Genomic DNA, 23,897 nt, shown 5'->3' on the forward strand with positions numbered 1-23,897 from the left:
AAATGGACACTAAATCCAACAAAGCTGTGATATTAGACAGAGCAACGTCACAGTCTAGTAGTGGATTATCAGGAATGCAAGCGTGAGAGGTTCATGGATGCTTAGATCAAAACATTCTTACAACATGATTCAAAAATAGCAATCAGTGGCGAGCACACTTAGGGTCCTGGAGCACAGGATTACCTTTCAGAAGCATTGCAGGCATTGCTAGCAAGGATAAGTAATCTAAATCTTGGTACATACATACTGAGCATCCAATAATCATTCCTCAAATATAGTAGCGATTGAACATTTGATGTGCACTAGTAACTGTGCTCCCACGCAATGACAACTCACACAATCATACAAGTTCAAAATATTTTAATTTGGCCACAGTATTGAGAGGTTAGATTTTAAAACGGCAGCGTACAGGAGTCAGTTGCAGCATATGTTGAAAACCTTTCACAGTGTGTCCCCCCACCACCCCCTCCAGTGCTATAGGTTCAACACCTAATGTCAACTCACAGTTGTTCTGGCAGTAACAAACCTCCCATGAGCACTGTGCATCTTCACTAAATAAACAAATGTCGAACAACATACCTAGGGCACTACTAATCATGCCACGTGTATAATGAACATACCCGTTATCAATGTACACTATTCTCCAACAGGTCAGGTGATTCGACTGTAACAGGCAAACAAGGTCAAGAGAGAGTACAGCCTTGATCACCAGTTCCGCCACACAAAGGGACAAACTATTAAACTGCCTGCCAAGGCAAGTGTGTTTGCACTGGATAAACTCACAGGACATTTAGTGGTTTCAAAATGAACCTTCAATATTTTGACTGTTCACAATACATATATAATTAGGCATCTTTTTAAAAATATATAGTTCTCCTATTAAATAATGTGTCTGTTGCCTTACCCTATCCCCCTTCCCCACCCAACCCCCAGCTTACACATGGTCCCCATTTGCCATCCTTGAAAAGATTTTCAGGGCTCTTCTTTTGGGAAGAATTGTTACAACAGCTCTTCCTTATGTTGACCTTGCACCTCTATCTAGCAACATGGACTTCCGGTGTTGAATTTTCAGACAGCAGGTTACCGGGAGTCATTCAGCTGCCTGGCGACAGTCAATATTTGCTTTGCTCCTTGGCTCAGAAGTAGATTGGCCAAATTTACGCCGAGGGCCTCTGCAGCAGCCAGTGCATTGTGAGGCACATTCTTAGCAGTGATGCCCACATGCTGTATGTCATCTTCTGGGCCATCTTCATCCTAAAAAAGAGACACCATGAGCGCACAATGTTTGCATGAAACTTACCCCAATAGTGGACATAAACTACAATGAGACTGACGGCCCCTTGGTTCCACATACAAAACAGGCAGTCTCTATGTTACAATGGGGGTAATGTACATTAGTAGGGCTTACACTGCAGAAGCTTTTTGAGTTTTATATCAATAAAAATAACCCAGCATGGGTAAGAGCAAAGAAGGTTACAACATTTATTCAATCAACAAATTCATGCTGGAATCAGTTAGCTTTATCAAGGAAAAAGAAGAAAAAATGGTTGCAGCTATTGAGCTCAAGTTCACAGATTGTACGATTACCTGCTGTAGCTTCAGATCCACCCCTGTTTGCATGGTCTCCTTTAGGCTGTCTGAGCCATCAAGACTGTACACAGCTCCAGTTAGATAGAGCTGGGGAAAAAGGAAAATATATGAGCCACAGGCCAACTCTGATTCAGTACAAGACTACATTTCCAATACAGTGCTTTTAGTAACAAACTGAACACATTCACTGACAAAGGCCTGTGGCTGATGGATTTTTTTTAAATATCATCTTTTGGAAGGGGGCAGTGGACCCTAAAACACTTGGTTCCGGAATACATATGGCATTGTGACATACACATAATAATCAGAACGCCCTTATGTAGCATACACCAGAATTATGTTAGCACTACAGAATATATTATTTGGTAGAATTTGGTTATGCTCACCAATATGAAGGTTCGCCATTGAATGGCAGCAACTAACCGATCCGGTCTTGATACAGAGAGGTGTTGTTCACTGTAATGTATTTGTTCGACTTACTTTATGTGGTGTTGGCCGACGAGAGCACGGAACGGGTTAATGGCCATGGGCCTGATTTAGATCTGGGCGGAGAGGAATACCCTGTCACAAATGTGACGGATATCCCGTCCGCCGTATTACGATAGCATTATCTGCTATGGGGATCATAATACGGCGGACGGGATATCCGTCACGTTTGTGACAGAGTATTCCCTCTGCCCAGATCTAAATCAGGCCCCATGTCTTTTGGAACATTTTGCAATATTCCCCCCAAATCCATCCATGTTTTATTGTCCCAAAGCAGATTAACTACTGAGAATTGTTGGGCCACCAATAAGGCAAAAATTGGAGAATGATCATTGAACCTATGATAGCAAATAGAGATATTGCTCAGTGTTAGTATAGTGGCCTCAGTTAGTATTATGGTGAGCTTTTATGGACTGCTACAGGTCTTCTGAAAGAAAGGTATTCCATGCCCTGGGCTATACCACAAAATGTACCACAATATCAGGTACAGCAGAGAAGTTCATGAAAAGGAATAAATCATATAGCATGTCTTGCTCCATCTTTTGAAGATGTTTCTTGCTATTTAATCATCACGAAAGATTCATCTAGCTCTAATGTTGCAGTTTGTCATTGTATGAATTGTCGCCAATCTGCAGTGAGCAGTCACTAAAGGTTCAACCTAGCGACATTAATACGGACTGATGTTAATAACTGTGTATGCTTGATCACTTATTTAGGTGAATGTTCAATGTTCAAGAAAAAAAGTTTTACAACAGATTTAAAAAGTGCTTTTGAGAAGCATTTTGAGCAATCACTCCTTGGCTGGTCTACAGCATATATAAAGTGACAAGGCCTGTAAGTAATGACATTTGGAGCTTTTGCTAATGGAATTTCAAAGGTAAAATCTGTAACCATGACTTTTGGTTATGCCTTGATTCTGAGGTACAATTCCTCAATAAATGACCTTGGCACACTGTGCAATTAGCAGATCACCACAAGGACACAAAAGCTACTTGCCTGTAAACACTCCGTTTGCAGATTTGTGTCAGCTGTATATTCATTGCACTACACACGGGGGATTTCTATAGTGTGAAATTAGTTACAAAGCAATAGAGTTTTGTAGTTGCGAGAGGGCCATAAGCTGGTATGTGAGGGGGCTGGAGTGTAAAAAGGGTACAGGGCTAAAGTGGTGGGTGGAAGATAATGGGCTGGCGCAATATAGAGAGGATGGAAGCAATGGTGTACAGTGGCCAGTGCAGAGATTATAACAGGGATACTGTACAGTGTTAGGAAATAAAATGGAACAGAGGAGTTGGCAAGGAGAGTGAGTTGTGGGGTCAGCGAGAGGTAAGCAGGACCTTAGAGATCAGTAGGTAGAGAATTTGGGGGGCACCATTCAGGAGAGTATACAGGCTGAGACATTAACCAAGCAGAGAGGTATTGCTTTAAGAATAGGGTATTACGTTATTTTTTAAAAAGTTTGAGGAATTAATAATTTTATTGACCAGCAATTGGGACGGTAACTACCACTTGTTTAGGTCTCAACCCTTAGAGAGTTTTAGCAGCCTCTTGAGGAAGACCTACTGTCTACAATTAAATATACATAGTGTGGACTTTAGATAACTACCTGGCTCATGACTTGATAGCTTTGACGTCTATTTTTGAGGACTATCCTCACTATTCTTGCTTTTCCCGTCCCTGTACTTTTTGGTGGACTTAGAATATGGTACATGAGGTTCCAGGGTCTACAAGTTAAATGTCAGTAGTGCACGGCAGCACCGAATGTGCCATCCACTACAGTGGCAGTACAAACATGGCTTCAGGCCTACCACTGCAGCCTGACTGTAGTGGTGTAAAAACTGCAATTCAAACTGCCAAATAAACCCTTTTGACATATCGAACACTTTCTTTTAAATATTAATAAGTCACCTATATGTAGGTCTAGTAGCCCACAAGGAAGAGTGCATTCTATTTAAAAGTAGGACATGTCTTTACAGTGAATAGCACCAAAAAGCTCACTGTGGCAGGCTTAGCTGTCCTATGTAAAAAGAAAAAAAATACAATAAAAAAAAGAAAAAAGAATCCAGATTAAAAACCGTTATTAAAATATCCAATTCAACGGTGAAGTCTGATTTCAATAGATATTAAGAAAAGGTAACTTTTAGAAAGTTACCTCATCTCTGTCTGAACTTCTAATGGCTAATTTGCATTGGCTCGCCAGCTTCTCTCAACCAGTAGTTACCCTTGAACCCTTGAATAGGCTGACCTGAATGGGCACAGAGGACTCCTTCGAACTTTGCAGAATATGCAGGGTGGGGGCTGTGGGCATCCTTTTTGATACTTCAGTATCAAATCCTGCTTGATAGGTATGCTGGGTTTTCATACAACCTTTGGGGCACATTTGAAAGGGGAGATTACAGGATGCCAAGACAATTCTTGTGGATCCATTGTGTGATTGCTGTTTTTGTCCTACCAGATCTCTCTAGCTGGGTGTATTGCGAGTACAGTGGCTGTCTAACTGGCTTTGAATGTTAGATGTGGCAGTACACCACACTACACTACACTACACACAGACACACAAACACTTCAGCCCTCAAAGCCCAGGTTTAGTGCAGTCCAACAGTTTGCACTCTTGAAAATGCCCAAAGTGGATAGGGCTGGCTCTGACAGCATTGGTTAGTGCATGCCCAGAAACAATTTCCACCCCCTAGCTAGTGCCAGGCATGAATGTTGCACCTCTAGGCACCCACTTTAGAACAGATCCAGTACCTGCAGAAGATCATAAGACGACTGGACCTGCTGTCTGTCACCTGAAAGGATTCCTAAAGGACTAGGCCTACTCGCTTTTGTACACAGGACAAGGAAGTAGACTCCAAGGGTCATAAGGTTGGCCTCCTGTTCAAGCTACAGGGATACAACAAGTTACAAGAGTCGTTTTCCTGGAAATACCCAGCTGACCAGTGGCAACTGGGACTGGACTAGACCCTGCTGTTGTTCTTTGCCTGACATCCTGTGAATCTCTAACTGCCTCCCCTGAGGTCCTGGGGCCTTTAGAAGTGTTCTCTTGTGATGGAGTGGTACTTAAAGAACTAAGTCAGACGGTAACATTTTTGGCCTGAACATACCTGGTTGATGTATCCAACCCACAGTCCATCGCAATCTGCCTAAAATGGGGGACTACAATGAACATTGATTGTCATTGGTGCTTTGTTGCTTTTTAGCACTATTTCTACTTAAAACTTAAACAAGTCATATCCATGTTCAGCCCCCCTGCCCCCTGCCCTGAATACTTCCAGGAACAACTGGCTTCTGAACCAGATGGTGTGTCGATGTATACACTTGAGCAACAATAGACCCACCTGCCCCGCAGAACGACCCGGGATCTTCCTCCCTTCCTATACCTCTGATGAAAAACTGCACTAACGCACCACCCTGCACGGTTATTTTGTTCACGTTTAATTCTTTTCACGGAGTTGAATACTCTGGGTCACTGCTTTTCTAGCAGCTCCGTTTCTCATGACAGGCAGCATATACTAGTAGATAACTAACTGCAAATGGATCCATCAAGCATCCTGTAAAACTACACCCCACTGGGACTAACCATGGAAACCTGCCCATAAGTTTGTATTATCAGTTGGACCATTGGATGTAGTAATGGGAAGCTCATTGTGAAATGTATACTGAACAAGTGGGACTAACCCGCAGTTAAACAAGGTTATAAACTGTATTACACGTATTACTATGGGCAGATAAATGAGAAGTTGGCTAACTCCAATGTTACTAAAAATATGTTTGAAAACAAATTCATGTCATATTTCCTTAATTGAATTTGTAAAAAAAAATTATATCAAATTTTACTAATTTCGTTTGAGATTTTTAATGTTTTGCATTTTGACTATTATAGAATTTGACTATTATGGTTTTGACACTTCATAAATACGTTACACATTCTTTCATAATATGTTTTCTTTAAATCATTGGCCACTTTGTCGCTCATTTTTATTATTGTACAAAAGTGTGACAGTTTTAATTGACTATACACTTTAGAAACAAATTGGAATAATTATTTGGCTATTATGGTTTTGGTACTTCATTAATACTTCACACATTCCCTTAAGGTATGCCTTCCTGCCCCGTGCCATAGCTAACAAGGGGCTGAGTTCAGGTTAATTTATTGACTTTGAGGGTTGACACTGACCTCGGTTGTGACTGCTATATGAGGGAGGTAGACACCCAACCCAGATAACCCAATTTCTCACAGCATTACAGTTACTCTCATGTGATTGCTTCTCCTTCATTGGATTGCCTTCCCCTTCCTGTTTTTGTCCCTCCTCTAGATCATCCTTTTGATTAGCTGACATGTGGTCTTCCACTGCTCACATTTAGGCAACCTATTTTTTCATTTTTGTTAAGCACTTAATGATATGGACAGTAAGGAAATATGCACTCTTTCCTGTGCTGATTATGTCCTCAATTGTCCCTCCCTGCCCATTTGCATCGCTTCCACCCACCTGCTCGTTCAATGCTTGCTACACCTCAGTCCTTGAAATACAATAAAGTCATTTTTTTACTGGCCTGGCAGCTGCCATTTTCTACCAGGACCTAACAAATTCTTCTGCACATTTCTGTTGCACCTTCACCCTCCACCCACTGCTCTTTGCTTAACCCCATACTCTCCCCAACTGCTGCTCTGTTGCTCCCCTCATCCCCTGTTAAATATTATATATTTGACCAATATAAAAAAAGTGTAAAGTAAAAATATAAAGTATACTTGTGATATGTGAAATATTTATATACACTTTCTTTTTGCCAGGTGGGGTGGCACTTGCTGAGGGGTCCTGATGGATGTATATACATATATAGATATATTTTTTTACTGATCTAAGGAGGTGTCTGTCATCTTATATTGATAGTTAAAAATAAAATGGCACTGCATTATTACGTAGGATCGCACATACGTGATGACACATTCATGTACCTACAGAATGGCATGGCCGGAAACAACAGCAGTCATTGCGCCTTTTTTTCGGTTGTTGCACTGCATCTGCAAAATACACTGGCATAGCCAAAAGGTCAGCAAAGAGAGACCTACTGGCTTTGGCAGAGTGTGTTTTATTTAGCTTTCAGAACTCCATGGGACTTTGTCACTTTCCTGACTTGCTTTAAGGGCCCCCACAATTATTAGAAATGTTTTTTTTCCTCTAAGCATGGGTTCGACAGATGCATACGGAATGTTCTGTGGTCAAAGCGCCAGGATGCCCTTTGGGTGACAGTCGCGCTATATAAGTATGCCTACATACATACATACATACATAAAAGGCCGCTCACCTTTGGATGTATGCTTAACGTCTACTCCCCACGCACACACATTTCTAATACCATCACTTTTACTGCCTGTAGGGTCTTGGGCCCTAGGCTCACATGAAGACAAATTAGGGACAGACACATAGTTGGGGTGCTGTAACTAGCCCAGGGCACATGCACCCGGACACTTTTAGTGACAGGGTCACCTGACCGGTGACGCCTATGATGGATGGGTGTGGGGTGAATACGACAGGTCAGCCCACGGGGAGTGCCTGGCAAACCAGAATAATGCCAAACACTAAAACGTGTCCAGAAGGACATTACATCACTCCCAAACTTTATTGCAAAAGAAACAAACTAGTTCAACGTGCCGGGCCACTGCATGTGAATCACTTACTCTGCCAGTTGCAAGGCCAATGCACCGCCACTAAGTGGTAATTCAGGCACTACAGGAGGCCACGGCAGCTTCATGTCAGTTGCACTCAGGGTGGGTGCGGCCTCGGGTCCTGCTGTGCACTTCACACCTGAAGGGATGCCACATCTAAATGCAGGCATCAGGATCACACCGCTGTATGTCTTTTGCCAGCCTACAGCCCTTCTTCGTTCGAAGCGGCAGACTACTCCGAGCCTAGGTGCACGACATTGTGGGCAGGGAAACATTTGCAGCAGCACTGCAACTTTGCGTTCTCTCTACACTCATACTGCGGACATGGGTGGTACTGTTCTGGGCCTCCTGCTCACAACAAACTAGAAAACTGCTGCCAGCTAAGACAGAGTCAGGTCCACTCTCCGCCATTGTATGGTCTTGGGCTCTAGGCCCATAAGCAGAAAAATTAGGGACACAGACACATAGTTGGGGTGCCGGTAATTGGCCTAGGGCACGTGTGCCCGTCCGCTTTTATTGACAGGGTCACCTGACCGGCGATGAATGGGTGTGGAAAGAGAAGGAGAGGCAAGCCCTCAAGAAGTGGCTGGCAAACCAGTATAAGGCCAAACACTAGAACGTGCCCAGCAGGACACTACACTACCCATGCCTTCTACCAACGGGTCTTTTACTTATTTTTATTTTTAATGTTGCAGAAGTCGGGCATCAGCACCCTCCTGCAGGACTGCTTGCTGCTGGCTTTTGGGCATTTTCTCCTGCACTGGCTCATTTGCATAGTTCCCACCACCCTCACCCATACCCCCCCCTCACCCCTTATGGCTTTGGCAGCTGCACACTGCCACTGGGCCTCTCAATTTGCCATCAATATTAATCACAGCAAGGATACATTAATTTTAGGCTCAATGATGGCCTCTTGTCATCTTGGTAGAGCAAACTAAGATGGACACTGCAAAAAAAAACTTCCAAGAGGGGCTGGAACGTGAGTTGGGACCCGAAGAGTGGGGACCCGATGAAGCCATGGGTTCAGCACTTCAAAATCGGGCCTTTCATCGAAACAATACTCACCTCACCCTGAACATTGGAACAGTTGTGTCGTCTCCCCACGCACTGCCTCTACCAGCATAAAGAACTACAGGAACTGTAGGCGATATTTTTAAACTACAGGAGGCATGCACTTGATACCTGTGGGGTAGAGCTCTCCGTCCAATAGGAGGGCAGCAGGAGCAGTAAAAGGTGGAGATGAAATTGTGCAGCGTTTTTGGACAGGCATCTGAGGAAGGCGAAAGGGTGGCCGAAATGCATTATACCCATTGTCCTCAATAAAAGCTTCAAAAGGATTACCCGTGTGGCCTCTTTCTTCCCGGTGTAGAGGAGTTGCTGGATATAGATATATAGGTGCGTCAGTGTGGGCTCGTGATCAAGAGCAGTAGCTGGATACGCGTAGGGCCAGAGGTGACAAGGTGAAATCATGAGACTGCTGTAGCCCTCAATGCAAAGGAGTATGCAGTCCATGTGGCCAGCCTTACTGGGGCAACCTTTTTCGTTGGATTTATAGCGGCTGGCCCGCTGTGCAACGAGGGATCCCTTGGTGTCTTTAAACATGGACACCATCGTAAAGGGAGCGGAGTGTTCCAAACCTGAGGAGTGGAAATATGACAACAGACTCTGCTTCAACTACACTCACCAATCCACTGCGATTTTAATTTGGACTGACGATTGAGTACAGCACCACCCACTGGGGTATGATTATTCATTTCGGAACTGCGTTTACCAGAATGCTAAGTGGCAACATTTTGAATAAAGACACGCCTACCAGTGCGGAATGTTCAATAAAGCAGGTGTCCAAACTTACCGGAGGCTGTTCAGTGCGTCAGTGTGGGCTCGTGATCAAGAGCAGTAGCTCGAAACGCGTAGGGTCAGAGGTGACAAGGGGGAATCATGAGACTGCTGTAGCCCTCAATACAAAGGAGTATGCACTTCGTGTGGCCAGCCTTACTGGGGCAACCTTTTTCGTTGGATATATATATATATATATATATATATATATATATATATATATATATATATAAATATAAATATATATCTCTTCAGGAAGGTTGCCGTATAGTTATGACTTTTCTTAAAGAAAAATCATTCAGAGATGGTTACCACTTGTGCACAAGAATAAGCACCAACCATGTCTGAATGACTTTCACGCCAGCCATCTATAGAAGAAAAAAGCATTGGCAAAGACAATAGGCTTCATGGGAAAAACCTATTGTCTTTGCCAATGCTCATTTTCATAAAGTGTTGGAGTGTTGACCAAGCCAATGTCTGAAATCAGAAATTTTGCAGCCCATTTGTCAGTCTATTGTACTATATTAATGTTTTGAAAAATTGCCATTTCAACAAATAAGAGGGGGGACCAGGAGCTTGTTCAGGTCCAGTGTCCGTGCTCCACAAATGACCATTAAATCATAAGGGACACTATTCCACGTTGAGGGTGCAATGTGTCACCCAGTCAATAAAAAGAAAGATTGAGAGTAGAAAAGAAGAGGAGAGGAGGAGGAAAAAGATCATAATTCATCATCAGGCTTTTGCTCCTCGTCGCCAGACGAGGCGCAAAAGCCTGATAATGAAGCATGACATTCTTCGGGGTGTGTGAGGGCAACTAAGATACAAGACTTGGCCCTCCCCTTCGGGATAAGATCCTGGATACTGGGGATGAACTTTTGCCTCTCTCTTTTTCCTCCTCCTCTCCTCTTCTTTTCTACTCTCAATCTTTTTTTTATTGACTGGGTGACGCATTGCACCCTCAATGTGAAAAATTGCCTTTCCATTGATTTGTTTATACCAATTTTCTTGGGGTAGGCACACAGGGGTGTCCCGGCGCTATCTGTGATTAATCACCCCATGTTGAAGTGGGCTTAGTACTGGGTGTAAACAAAAAGAAGCACTATACCTGGAAGTCATTCAATGTGGAGTTCACTGCTACGGGTACGCTGCAGCCACCTTCCTATAAGAGATAAGCATTTTGGTGAGCAGTGAGGTTAGCCAAGCCAGCATAAACTACCTCTATTTACACAAGTCAGTTGCGATTCATTCAACCATGGAACGTTACAGGTGATGTTCCCCGGTAAAGGAGACAATAGAGCGAGAAAGAAAGAAGAGGCTGGGTGTACTCTTCGACTATTCGAGTAAATCTGGGGCTTCATCCATCAGCTGCAGGGGTCCCTACACCCAACCTACTTAGTCTAGACTCTTTGGGGTAAATAGAAGTGCCGTTAGCAGGCAAGTATGGCTGAAGTGGAATAAACTGCATCCCTGGGCACGCAACATACTCAACCACAACAGTACAAGCCTGTGAACGTGTTCCCATTTCCCAGGAAGCAGCAAGCCTCTAGTTGTGTCTGAAGGGAGATTGAGGTTTCCAGTTCCAAGCATTCATTTCTTCAAACCATCATAGTTTGGTATTGTGGGACTACTGGTTCTATTGATGTGAAACAAAAACCGTCTCCCAGAAAGTATTAGGCTATTAAACAAAGCCTAGGAATAGAATCATGGAGTAAATCAATCTTCTTTATTCGACTTTAAGAAATTAAATCATAAAAGTCAAAAGCAAAACAATACATATCACTAAAAATATAAATCATATAAAATACCAGTAGGTTGACTTTAATACGCCAGAAAGATGGCGAGATGAAAAAATAGCACACTGTGGGAGTGGTTAAGAACTGGAGAAACAGTAAAGCAGGTCTCACTTAGTTAAAATTCATTGTCTTCAAGAGTGGAAGTATATAATTAAAACGCAAATAGTTGCGTTTCGAGCAGACCATAACTATGTGCAAGGTATCATTAATGGAAACATTATCACAATCACACACAGAGAGTCTAGAGTCATTAAAAGGCACAAGCCGCGGGAATAGATTAAGCCTGGAAAAAAAACCACATCAGCAGCCATCACTGGTGATGTAGCATGTCCAAGAGTAATTCAGTACACCCACATATGTTGTGTAGCAGGGGCATGACAGAGCAATTGGTTACCTACCAGCTGTTTCATGAAAGCTCTCTCTGCGATGCACTGCAGGACAGTCTCTGGATCATGAAGAGCAGATGCCATGTTCAGGATGTCTTGGTCATTGACCCTCACCTCAACTGCCAACGCGCCCTGAGGGATGAGGGATAGGACACAGGCTCAGTGAGATCTTACATTGCAGGATGCATCAAAACGGTGACATTTAATTTTCAGCGCACCAATGTTGCCGACTAAAATGAGGTGGACACACTTCAACCCTAGCTCTCATTACCTTGTAGGAGACTTGCAGAAAACCACAGATTACAGGAACTGTAACCACAACATGAGAATGGAGGACCCTGCAGGAATCATGGGCTATTTCTGTCCACAAATCCTCTACTACAGATTACACATTAGTTTCCATCAGACATGAAGATGGTTGTTTCACAGCAATGCCCTCCCCACTTTAGCAGATAATCTTTAGGGCGGAGATACTGAAGGTAAATGGACAGCCAGGGCTGCCATGTCCTTGGACCTCTGCTTACACTCCAGCTCTTATCACGTTCCTTATTGAACACACCATGATTACTCTAAATTATTTGCTACAGAATGAAAAAAGGCTTTGAACACATTCTGCCCCTGCTGGCCTTGATTTAACGAAGATTCATACAGTTGACACTCTTTCTATGAAAGAAACTGGTTTAGGTGAAACCAGGCAAAAATTATCATAAGCTCTTGTTTTAAAAACACCCTGCTTGGCGCCGAAATAGTACTTTAATGCCCCTCTCCTATCATCCTTCTCCCAACTCGCCATGATATTCCAAAGAAAGCTGTCAAACAAGCAGGGACGAGTGCAACCGAACCATTAGCTGCCAAATTGTGAGAACATTCATGCTTAAAAAGAAGTAAAACCACATTCGACTCCTTCTGCCCTTTGCCTCCAAGACAGTTCTACATACCTGTCCCACGGCATACATGCAGTCTTCAGGGTGCAATACCTGCAGAAAACACAAAATGAATCTACTTACTTACAGTGACAATGCCAGGTACGCGGAGTGTCCACGTACCTGCCTCCACAATCGACCTATTCCTCAAATTCCAACACAACTGACAGTATTTGGGGGCCTGAGGAAGAGCTAAACCTAGAAATGTGTTGAGCAGATTATTAGTAACAGAAAGAAAAGGTAATCAGACCAATAATAACTATGCTAGTAGACCAAAGTAAAAAGTGATCCCCGTTTGTGTAAAACAGTTACCCCATCATTCTCAGTGTGTTGCAATGCTGCAACCTAGTGCAACACGCTGTGTGCTCTGGGCTCCCAGGGTGTGCAGTGTATCTTTCCAATGCCTCCCTAGCAGAGATCACAAGTTATTAGAATCCAAAGCAATGTAAACTATAAACCTAGGACTAGACATACATTTCACACTTAACATGGGACAACTTGATAACTTTGCCCTGGATTCTGCTGTCGTATTGACCAAGTCGTTTAGGTCCTTCCATTCTGCCTATCTGATACATTGCGCACTTTTCCACTAGCTCGCTTTCTTTCTGCATGTACCGAGACTTTTTACTGACCCACCAGCCGCTCTTGGCTCAGCTGCATAGATACAAGAGCAGCTGAGGAGCGGGGATTTGGACATATCAAAGAGAACCCTACTGAATTATACCTTTCAAACTACCAATTGCCGTGCTAAGACCATGGTTGGTTTTGGAGAGTGGGTGCGGAAGAAGACACCACCCCTTGCCACAGCTACCGCTCATAAGTAACAATTCACTTAGTCTTCCTCTTGCCTTCCCATTTCTTCACAATATCTTACCGTCTGCACCTACCTTCCATCCCATGGCTGTGTCCCACAACTAATTACCTGCCCGATGCGGCTTTCCCACCCCATCCTCCGGAGCCCAGCAGCAGCCAGGATGATGGCACTGAACTCATTGTTTTCGTCGAGTTTCCTCAGCCGCGTATTCAAGTTGCCTCGCTGAAGGGTCACGTCAAGGGTCAATCAGCAACATTGGAAACACACCAGATCATGTTAAAAAATTTAAAAGGCAATATGGCAGCTAACCCTAACCCAGCTCGAAAAATTTAATAAAGGATACAATGTCCCTGAATTCGAGGTGGGAGAACTTCTTTTTGAGCTGAGCGGCACGGCGTAGTGAACTGGTCCCAATCACACTAGGGAAAGAAGTAGTGTCAGTGATGAGATGATTGACAAGTGTGATACACCCCAAGGTGCACATGGGCAGAAGCTTGCACCCTTTCCCCAAGGTTAAAACTTTACCTCTTCTCCGGAAGAGAGCTTAGCGTCTTTCCAGCATTGCTTGGGTGAAAAACAACAGCATCATGAGGGTTTTCACGTCTACAATGAAGAGTAATATGGCATGATAAATAATTAAAATATGTGACCAGTCATTCCACTTACCCAGAACTTCCAAACCAGCAACATTAGCAACGTGCAGAACACATTTATACCCACTCATAAGTGAAATATTCGTAAATCATATGCAGACATCAACTTGCCTGTAACAATGGTTCTTTAACATGGGGCCACTTCTCAGATTAACATACTTTGAATCTTTAACATGGCTGATGAGGACCCCTCAACTGCAGAGTGTAGTTAAAGAATGAGGTATTAGAAGGATCCCACATTAAACATATGCAAGTTACTTGCTTTTGCCAAGAATTCTTCAGTATAGCTTTACTAGAATTCCCATATTCTTTAGCATTGAATAATCCCAGCGATTGGGATGAATCTTGGTTTGACTTCAAAAATTAAAAACACTTAAAGTGTGCGAGTCCCTAAAAGATATTCAGGCTGGAAATGAGACCTTTACTTATGTATAGAAAAAGTTCGAAGTAGTTACATAAGTGTAGAAAGGCGTAGTTATCAAGTTGGTTTAATAAATTTGACATCTAATTCAATCTGTTATTGTCGTCATAAAAAAACAAAAGGGTAAAGAAAAAGTTCTATGTAGGCCAGAACGTGAAGTGTCCGGGTTTCAGCAACCAACCAATGTCAATGTATTAGTTTGTACAACATACTTACATCTCTAACTGATAGTTAGACAGGAAACCAGAAACATGTGCCATGAAGACTACATAAACATTGAGTGTCTTAAAAAAGTTTTATAGCAAAATGTGTCTGTCTCAAAGTAGTTTGACTACTCTCATGTGAGTTGGATCTTACAGTGCATCTGCTGCCTGAATAAGGGGTGGATAGGCACACCAGGGCTCCTGCCTGTTTAGGTTTCGACTTTTGGCGAGGGGCGAAGCCCCTCCCAGTCGAAATCTTTTGTTTTTAGTAGTGAGGTTAGGACAGCCTCTGTTTCCAATTGGCTAGCTCCATAAATGGAGGCTAGCCATTGGGAGGCAGAGGCTGTCAATCGCGCTTTCTCTCGAAAACGCGATTCGGGGGCGTTTCTGGTGCTTTTTTTAAGCCCCGCCCCTTTGTCCCGGGCCGCGCTGCGATTGGCTGCCGGCCCGGGACACCCCCGTGATGTCATTCCCCGGGCCGCGCTGTGATTGGCTGCCGGCCCGGGACACCCCCGTGACGTCAGCCAATCACAGCGCGGCGAGGGACCTGACTTGTTCAATTAGCTGTCGACCATGGAAAGTTTCATTGTGGCTACTGCAAACTCCTTTTGTGGCGCTCTTTAAAAAGCCGCTTTATTTTAATCTCGAGGGTGCCACCCCTCTGAAATGCCCCCGAGATTCACCGCCGCGGCCCGAGCGCCGCAAAACAGGAAGTCAGGCACGACGGTGCTTGATGCGGGGCGGGACTTCCGGTTTGTCGGAGGAAGTCCCGCCCGCCGCCGCGCTGTGATTGGCCAGCACTGCCACCGGGGAAAATAGAGGAAGAATGCCGGCCGAATCCCTGCGGCCCGGGGCTCCCAGGAGTGAGGGAGAGCGCCGGGGCCGCCCCGGAAAGCAAAGAGGGAAGCGGCAGGCAGGGCTCCGTGGCCGAGGAGAGCCCCGCAGCCCGAGAAGAGGAGCAGCGCGAAACCCGCCAGGAGCCCCCGCCAGAGTAGCCCGGTAAGTGAGAAGGGCTAGGGGAGGCTCCGTGTGGCAGGGTGTCACTGTCTTGAGCCCTGAGAGGCTCACGAGGGCATTCCTGAAGGGGTAGAGTGGCCCCAGAAGGCAGTGGGTCGCTCCCCCAGCGGACATTGTTTCCAAGTCCCCGGGCATTTCAGCAGAGCCGTGAGGGGCTCCAACGATGGCTTTGGGAGATGATAGGGAGAACAGTCAGGTTAAAAAGGCAGCTAGAGGGTAGCAAGAGGGAGGTGACAAGTGGAGAGAGAATAAAAAGTAGAAAAAGAGGGAGGAGAGGTCGGTAGAGGAGAAAGAGGGGCATGGCAATACAGAGTTAAAAGAGAATGTTGATGTAGGAACATAGAGAGATAGCGACAGTATAGATAAAAGAGAAGAGACGGGCAAGGGGAGAAGCAAGTATAAGGAAGAGATAAAGGAAGGATAAGAGAAAAAACAGAGTCCTAAAGAGATAGGGAAGAGACAGAAAGAGGGGCAGCAAAGTAGCAGTGGATGGGGGGGGGGGGGGGAGGGGTAAAGAGAAGGAAAGAGAGAAAGTGAGAGAGGAGGAGGGACAGAAGGGAGAGGTGGCTTAGCAGCGAGCACCAGACAGGAATGAGGAGTTGGGGGAAGGGAGATGGCCCGTGGACTTGATTTCCCTGTTAAAACTTTAGACAGACTCGCCCTGCGGACTGCTCGGGCTCCGGCCTCTACCTACTCTTGCACTATTTTTATCCTTCGCCTTTGACCGTCTCCTGCCATCTGACTCGGCACCCAGGCTCTTGACTCACCTCTTCTGGGCGCTGGACTGCATGAAGATGGCGTCGCCTGCAGGGGGCAGCACCTCGGACCCTGGACCGGCCGGCAGGGGGGCCCTACTGCTGCTGCTACTAGGTGAGCGACCCCACACCTCGCGTCTGCACGTGTGCCGGGGACGGGGCAGGCTGTCAGTCACGGGGCAGGCCCGCGCCAAGTCAATCACTCCGGGCTGTAGGGCTGTCTCTGAGAAAAAGCTGCCAGTGCCTGACTACCTCAGCTGTCTAAAAACTCAGTGGTTAATTTGTAAAATAAAAAGTGCCGGGGCTCTCATCAGGAGACAGCGCTAACCGTAGAAATGTGCAGGTGTAATCTGCCTCCCGACTAGAGCCCCAGCACTCGTTATTCTGGAGAGGACTTGGCCAAATGGCTAGAAGCTGCCTATTTCGGAGCTGGAGAACCGGGCTCGAGTCTCGGCGTGCCTCAATGTCCAGGGGAAATCATGCGACACAATCGCCGGTGCTGAGCACCTGCTCAAATTAAACACTTGGCAGAATGGACTGCCTCTTCCTGGAAGAAGTCTAACATGCAATCGACTGTTCCATCCCTACCGGCTTCGCTTTTCAGGCAGTGACATGACTTTACTCCAGCCCTGCCCCTGACAGCTCCTCTGGCCCCTTCTGGCGCGAGACTGACCCTGTGCCAACCCTACTGCGCAACAGAGGCAGTCTGACGTGGTTCGCAGCGCTTTTACAACACTGTCTTGCTGTGTGTGGACTGTTGCAGGTCAGCATGTGCTATGTGTGTCAATGTTCCCTCGCACTATATTGCCGGGTGGGATTCGAACCTGCGGTCAACTGGCGATGTGTGTGCAGGCGCAGATACGCCGAGCTTGGCACTTCATGGAAGCTTGCCTGGCAGTTTAAGAAGTTTGGTGATATTTCTTGGGGTGAGTGGGCTGCGCACCACACCCCCCGCTCATGCTTATCGTGGGATAGGGTAAGGCGCTTGCAGGATGTGGGTAAAGTGCAGGCAGGCCGGTTAGTGTCAGCCACACTCGCTGAGAGGGACGGCGGCCCCTCCACAGCTCAGAGGCTGTCACTGGTAAGAGGTGTCAGTCACAGCACACGTGCCCTAAAAGGACACACTCTGCCAGCCGCGGATGGGCACGCCGAGTAGGGGGAGCCAGGGTACTGCAGCTCCACGGGGGTGTGTTTATCCATACATAGGGGATTGTGCATGAGCGTTAGAAAAAAGCCATGTCTGAAGAGAGCATTGCATGTATGCTGGAAGAAGTGTATGTACATGCTAGTGTGTGTGTATCCGTTTAGGTATATAACAATGTGTGCGTGCTTCCGTTTATTCGAGAATTGTGTGACATGCCAGCGTGTGTGTGTGTTTAAAACACTGTGCGTTGTTATGATCAGCTAAATTGGAGATTATTAGGGTTACTGAATTTCTATTAAGGTAGGCAGATTGTGTTATTTCAAAAGGTTTTCCAAAGTATTGGGACATACTGAAATTCTTTGTTTTCTCTTCCTTTGCATTGAAACTTTGGGCAATTAAATCAGCATCTGTATGATGATCACAGAAATCGACTTTGCGTGTAGGGAACAACTTACTGATTCAGTTACTTTCAGGCCATGGATAAAGGTAAAGCATAATCATGTTTTCTTTTCAGAAATATGGGTTCTCACAAATGCATTTTAGGTGCCCTAAATAGCACTGTGTGGATGTACAAAGCATCAAGGAAGAATTGTCCAAGTTGATGTTTCGGCATACCACTAAAATAGTGCATTTTATTTTTGTTTTAGTTTGGTCCACAGAGAGGCATAATTCATAAGTGCGTTTTCTTTTTTGATTTAATTGTTGTTCACATTGTACAGAATTCGAGTGAATGTAAATCATATTTGACCTTTTGGTGGTCTTCTTATCCTGTTTCTTATTTCAAATATGTCTGGTTAACAATAGTCCTAGTGTGTAAATAAGTATTACTAGCAGGACATATGGAGACTTACCATGCTTTAGTCATTTTTAGGTTTCGCCTGGCGTTTACTGCGCAAGCAGTATCGCGCAGGCGAAAACTTTTGTAAACAAGTATGGAGCTTTCTCCCGCCTCTGTCTTCCATTGGATAGCTCCATAAATGGAGGCTAGCCATTGGAAGACAGATCTGCCCGTCATTGCCGGAGCTCCTGGGTGTGTGTGTGTGTGTGTGTGTGACTGTTCCAGGGTGTGTGTATGTGACTGCTCCAGAGTGTGTGTGTGTGTGTGTGTGTGTGACTGCTCCAGTGTGTGTGTGTGTGTGTGTGACTACTCCAGTGGGTGTGTGTATGTGACTGCTCTGGTTGTGTGTGTGTGTGGCTCTGGGTGTGGCTGGCACTGGGTGTGTGTGGCTGGCTCTGGGTGTGTGGGGCTGACTATGGGTGTGTGTGTGTGGCTCTGGGTGTGTGTGTGTGGTAGTAATTGCTGTCTGCTGAGCTCGTCCGTAGGGTACAATAGTTCTCACATTTGCGAGATATTAAGCTATTGGCAATGTAAATGACAATGCCATTTATTTATCTGTTTTCAAAACCAACACATAAGTACACATTTTGTCATTTACAATGCCAATAGCTCTAACTTCTCCAAAGGCGAAACCGTTGCATTGTAAATGCTTGTTTTTTTATTTTAGTTAAGAAAGTATCAACAACTTATTAGCAATACATTGAAATACTACAAGCTCCAGCATACGTTCTCAACAAACAAATACTAAAAGTAAGCTACCCTTGTCATACATATAGGAACATAACTAAAATATGAAGTCAATAAACAATTAAATAACTTACTTACAATACCAATCATCAATTACTACATCATATCCTGATAGCCAGGAGTGTGTACGGTCAGTCATTCATGAAGAGGTGCCTAGATTTTTCTAAGATTTCTATATCTTAGATTATTGCTAATAAATCGCTTTTTTTAAAGCCATAAAAAAAATGATCAGCTCCTCCCAACATGCGTTACAATCTTGAGTTTTCCTTTGAAGCCATAAGCAAGCAACATCCAGTCTAGCAGCAGTAACAGCAACAGCAAAAAATATAATCCTTAAAGATGGGATAGTCTACCAGTAGCATATCCCAAAATAATAGCTATGGAATCTAGATGAATACTATTTTCAACACTCTTAACAAGTTGCTCAGAACCTTTCATCCAAGACAGTACTACAACTGGACAGGAATAAAAAATGTGTAGTATCTGCGGCAGTGTGATGATAGTGAGAACAGTTCAAAGTCTTCCTCAAGCCCCATTTGTGCAGACTATACAGTGTATTATAAAAATTATACAGGGTTTTAAAAAGAAAAGTGAACCTTAAGTTTTGAGACATTAAGGGGCTGATTACGATGTTGTGCAGTGTCTGCCCAACACCATCTTGGATTCGGGACTGACTGACTTGCGGTCGGCAGTTCCACCCGACCGATTACGATGCGACCGAACACGGTTCAGTCGGAGTCCCATTGTTTCCTATGGGAGCCCGTGTTCCGACCGACAACACAGGCTCCTATGGGGAAATGGTGTGTGTGTGTGTATGGCAAACCCTGCACCCTGTTGCTGGCACCACACAGTGCAGGGTTTTATGGGGGGTCCCTTAGGCACCCCCTCGGCCCCAACCTGAGGTTTCAGGATGAAGGAAGACCTGCTAGGGAACCCCAAAGTCACTCTCAGACAGCCTTTCCGTGTTGGACATGCCAACTCGGAAAGGGTGTTGGAAATCGGCATCGTAATTGCACGGTCAGAAATGCTATCCATAGAGGTGTACGATGAGTTTCCAACCAACACTAAACCTTCGAGAGCCAGTCGGAAGCAATTCGGAATGACTGGGCAGTTTATATTCCGACCGAGAACATCGTACATTGGTTGGGCAGATTGTAAACCGACCGAGTCAGGAAGAGACTTTCCCTCCGACATCATAATGAGCCCCTAAGTGTAGCTAATGCTAGCATAGATTACAAAAAAATATGAACAGAGCCACGACTAGGTGTCTTAACAAAACTCTAAAAAGGAATTCTGATCCACCACTACCTCTTCCATCTGTTGGTGTTGAAAAAAGGCCTCTTAATTGTAGGTATCTAACATCCCACAATCGTTACATAATTCATATTATGCTTTAACTATTCTATGCCTTCTATTTCTGTTTCACGGGTTAGTGTACGAAGCCACGCAGCCCTGGCCAAGTTTCCTAGCAAGAGCAGTTTATTTAAGGTGGACTTGCTACAAGCTAGGCCCGATGTATGTAGGCAGGATTTCCAACATTGCACAGTGAACTATTATGCACACAAATCTAGAGAAAGAAGGCTGGCTTCTTATGAAGAGTCAGGTCTTCTAGAGTTTATACCAAAGCAGGGGCTTAGCACAGGCTCCTGCGGCACAGAGGGGCCCACAATCCTTAACCGCATCGCTGCGTCTTCTTTTCCCGCTGTGTGCGGCTTTTTTCAAATTACCGCATTACATGACGAGCTCAGCTCGTCATCAGCATACGAGCCCCGTAGCTGATGACGAGCTGAGCTCATCATCAGCATCGGTGTGGTTAAGGGGTCCCTAACCATTGAAGTGGTGCCCCATTTAGCCCAAGGAAAATTAATATCTGTGAGATATGGTGGCCCCTCATGACATTCTGCAAGGGTTTCCATCTTTAGCATTACACCACTTCACCAGAGATTACGTGAAATACATTTAGCCTTGTCCAAAATACACGAGGGATCCCTTGGACGCAAACTTAAAAGATCAGGTTGGTAGATCTGCCTCCTCCAGTTACTGGGCGCTTCCCAGCTCTCTCAAGGTTCACACTAAAGTGCACTTACTTGCAGATGGCTCCGATGGTGAACCCGAGAGGGAGCGTTGTTGGCAGATCCTTCAAGGAGTGAACAACCAGGTCAACCCTGAAGATGTGAAAAGAAAAGGGTCAGAGGGAGGGAACACAAGCCATATACAGAGGGAACAATGGATCAGCAGATGGGGGGAACAAAGGAGAACAAGGAGGAATAAAGTGCTAGAGAGAGAGAGAAAAGGAGAGAGAAAGAAAGAATGAACCAACCTGTGAGTAGAGTAAGCGAGAACTACAGATCACAGAGAGTGGTCACAGGGCAGATGTAAAAGGCCCGGGTTAGAAAGGGGGATCTGTGAAAGAGGTAACAGTTTGCATCTGCATGGGAGCTGCCTCATTGCACTGGCAACAACCAGGAGAAACTAGGTTGTTGTCTAGGAAATATGTGTGTTCCTCCTGTATAGTTGAATCCTAGGAGTTTGATCTGTTACACAGTCAGACGCTGCTTGTTTGGCATGGTCTTTTACTCTGGTGCAGTGCCTAGGTGGGCCATTTTGTGGGTGATGAGCACTGGCTGTGCTCGTGTATGCATCTAAATTCACCAGAATGATAGTGTGGCCCACATGCCATCTCCAACCACACCCTATAATGTTCAGAAACTTACTGGTAAGGACAACCTATTGTAATGCATTTAGTGTTCAAATGAACCGGTGTGGTTGTGGGACATATAATATAAGCTGTTCTTCTCTCTTCTAAAGCTCCACGCATAATCTTGTACTAAACACTCTTAATCAACTAATAAAAAAGACTATGGTGACCAGGATATTCATGTTAATTCATTATTTTAGTAACCAAGCTACAGGGACTACTTTGTTTTAATTTTTGTTGATCTCAAAGTACCAATTACACTGATGGCTAAAGCTGCATTGTTACTCGTCTGGAAAGAGAAACCCACTCACAGAGATATCAGAAGATTGTTTGTGATATTGGGCTAATTGTGGCCAGTCATAATATAGGTAAACTGTGGGGAAAAAAAGGTCATCCGGAGATCTGACACTCAGGGAGAAATAATGGAGTAGTAAATGTTAGCCCAAAAATGTGTTTATACTTGTGAAGGTTGTCCTCGTAAATTTACCAAAATCTGGGGGCAAATGTGTAGCTGTTATGGGCAAGAATGAGTCTGAAAAACAACCTTGGCTCATAAGACATTTACAGTTTAACAATGCAGTTATGTTGGTGATGCTTCCTATATTTTTGCCATTCAGCGGTGGAAGAAGAAGGTTAAACATTTGTTTTCTCAATGTTGTCTTGGACTCCAATAACACAAAGTGGTGTACTCCATGAACTTTTCTGAAAGTTACTCGACTTCTGATACCACTTTGTTTACACTTTTTCAGATTCAGCTCAAAACAATGTCAAATGTTTAACTCCTTTCTTACAAAAGCCAGGGAAGCCGGAACTGAATGACCAAGGTGTTAAACTTATTTGAGGCTTACGTTTAAGTATTGGAAGGTTTTGAAAGTGAACCACAGGGAAATGTTACTTTCTTGAACTACATTTGGCCGCAAAAGGAATGGAGGAGTTTAAACTTACCTCCATTTTATTAACAGCGCTAAGATTCCGATAAGTATGCTGTCCAACAAATGCAAGGCAGACATGGTTTAAAAAAAAAAATACATCAATTCCCTTTTAGAACAAAGACATTTTTTATCCCACAGCAAAGAAGAGGAGGAAAGTATACATAAGTGTGTTGCCATTCTAACAATGTTGGCCATGTCATGTAACTTTATTTAAAATTACATATAAACAAAAGTTATTAGACATCAAATTCTATTGAAGACTAAGTAAAAAAAAAAAGGTTGAGCGGTGTGAACTGATTTTAGCAAGTTATTTTAAATATGGCTTGAAGAAATAGAACAAGAAAAAATTACGAGCTGGCAGGAGGTATTGAAGGAACAAAGTTTGCTTTCACTGTGGTATTCAATCCAATTAGCCAAAAGCTACAGATTGTGTCATGTGATTGAGAAGTTATTTAATAAGTATGGACGTGAAGGCCATTTTGGCACAAAGATCCTTGTGTCACAAAACTGGTGCTCATGTAAAGCGCTCCTATACCCTATATATTTGGGTCTAGTTTGTGCTATATAAAAATAAAAAATAAAAATAAATAAAAAATGCGGATTGTTCGACTATAATATGGTTTATGCGTTGCAGGTGGGAGAAATTCCAGTAGACTTTTACCATACTGAAATATTAGAATTGATTTGCACTGAAGTGAATGCTGTGGTTGTACACAATCATAGAAAGATAGTTAATATATGTTGCATCATGTTGACATAAAGCACTGGATCTAATTTGATACTTAAAGTAAATATATCATTTCAGAAGAGAAGGACAAGAAGGAGGACATCCTATGTTGTACAGAAAGGAGAAGCAGTGTTGGGATGGCCTCTACAGGAAAGATGGGAAGTGCATTACACAAATGAATCCTACAATGAAAAGTGTGTGTGGAGTGCGGACACTCGTCTTAAGTTGAGCCACAAGGAAGTGTATAGGTTAAGTAAAAAATATAA

General features: G+C 44.2%; 1 protein-coding gene across 2 annotated transcripts in view; it reads right to left on the reverse strand.

Annotated features, from left to right (window-relative positions):
• Positions 1 to 343: 343 nt before the first annotated feature.
• Positions 344 to 23,897, reverse strand: part of HMBS (hydroxymethylbilane synthase) — an 87,590-nt gene continuing 64,036 nt past the window's right edge. For both annotated transcript variants that reach the window (XM_086951294.1, XM_086951293.1), the window contains exons 6-14: positions 21,362 to 21,439; positions 14,022 to 14,099; positions 13,840 to 13,915; positions 13,605 to 13,718; positions 12,698 to 12,736; positions 11,772 to 11,891; positions 10,686 to 10,739; positions 1,588 to 1,677; positions 344 to 1,254 (exon numbers count right to left, since the gene is read on the reverse strand). In XM_086951294.1, coding sequence (XP_086807420.1) covers positions 1,081 to 1,254; positions 1,588 to 1,677; positions 10,686 to 10,739; positions 11,772 to 11,891; positions 12,698 to 12,736; positions 13,605 to 13,718; positions 13,840 to 13,915; positions 14,022 to 14,099; positions 21,362 to 21,439 — 823 coding nt within the window. In that variant the 3' untranslated portion in view covers positions 344 to 1,080. The remainder of the gene's footprint in view (positions 1,255 to 1,587; positions 1,678 to 10,685; positions 10,740 to 11,771; positions 11,892 to 12,697; positions 12,737 to 13,604; positions 13,719 to 13,839; positions 13,916 to 14,021; positions 14,100 to 21,361; positions 21,440 to 23,897) is intronic.

The sequence above is a fragment of the Lissotriton vulgaris genome, unplaced genomic scaffold (genome assembly GCF_964263255.1).
Source record: "Lissotriton vulgaris unplaced genomic scaffold, aLisVul1.2 SCAFFOLD_1083, whole genome shotgun sequence".
NCBI classification, from domain to species: Eukaryota; Metazoa; Chordata; class Amphibia; order Caudata; family Salamandridae; genus Lissotriton; species Lissotriton vulgaris.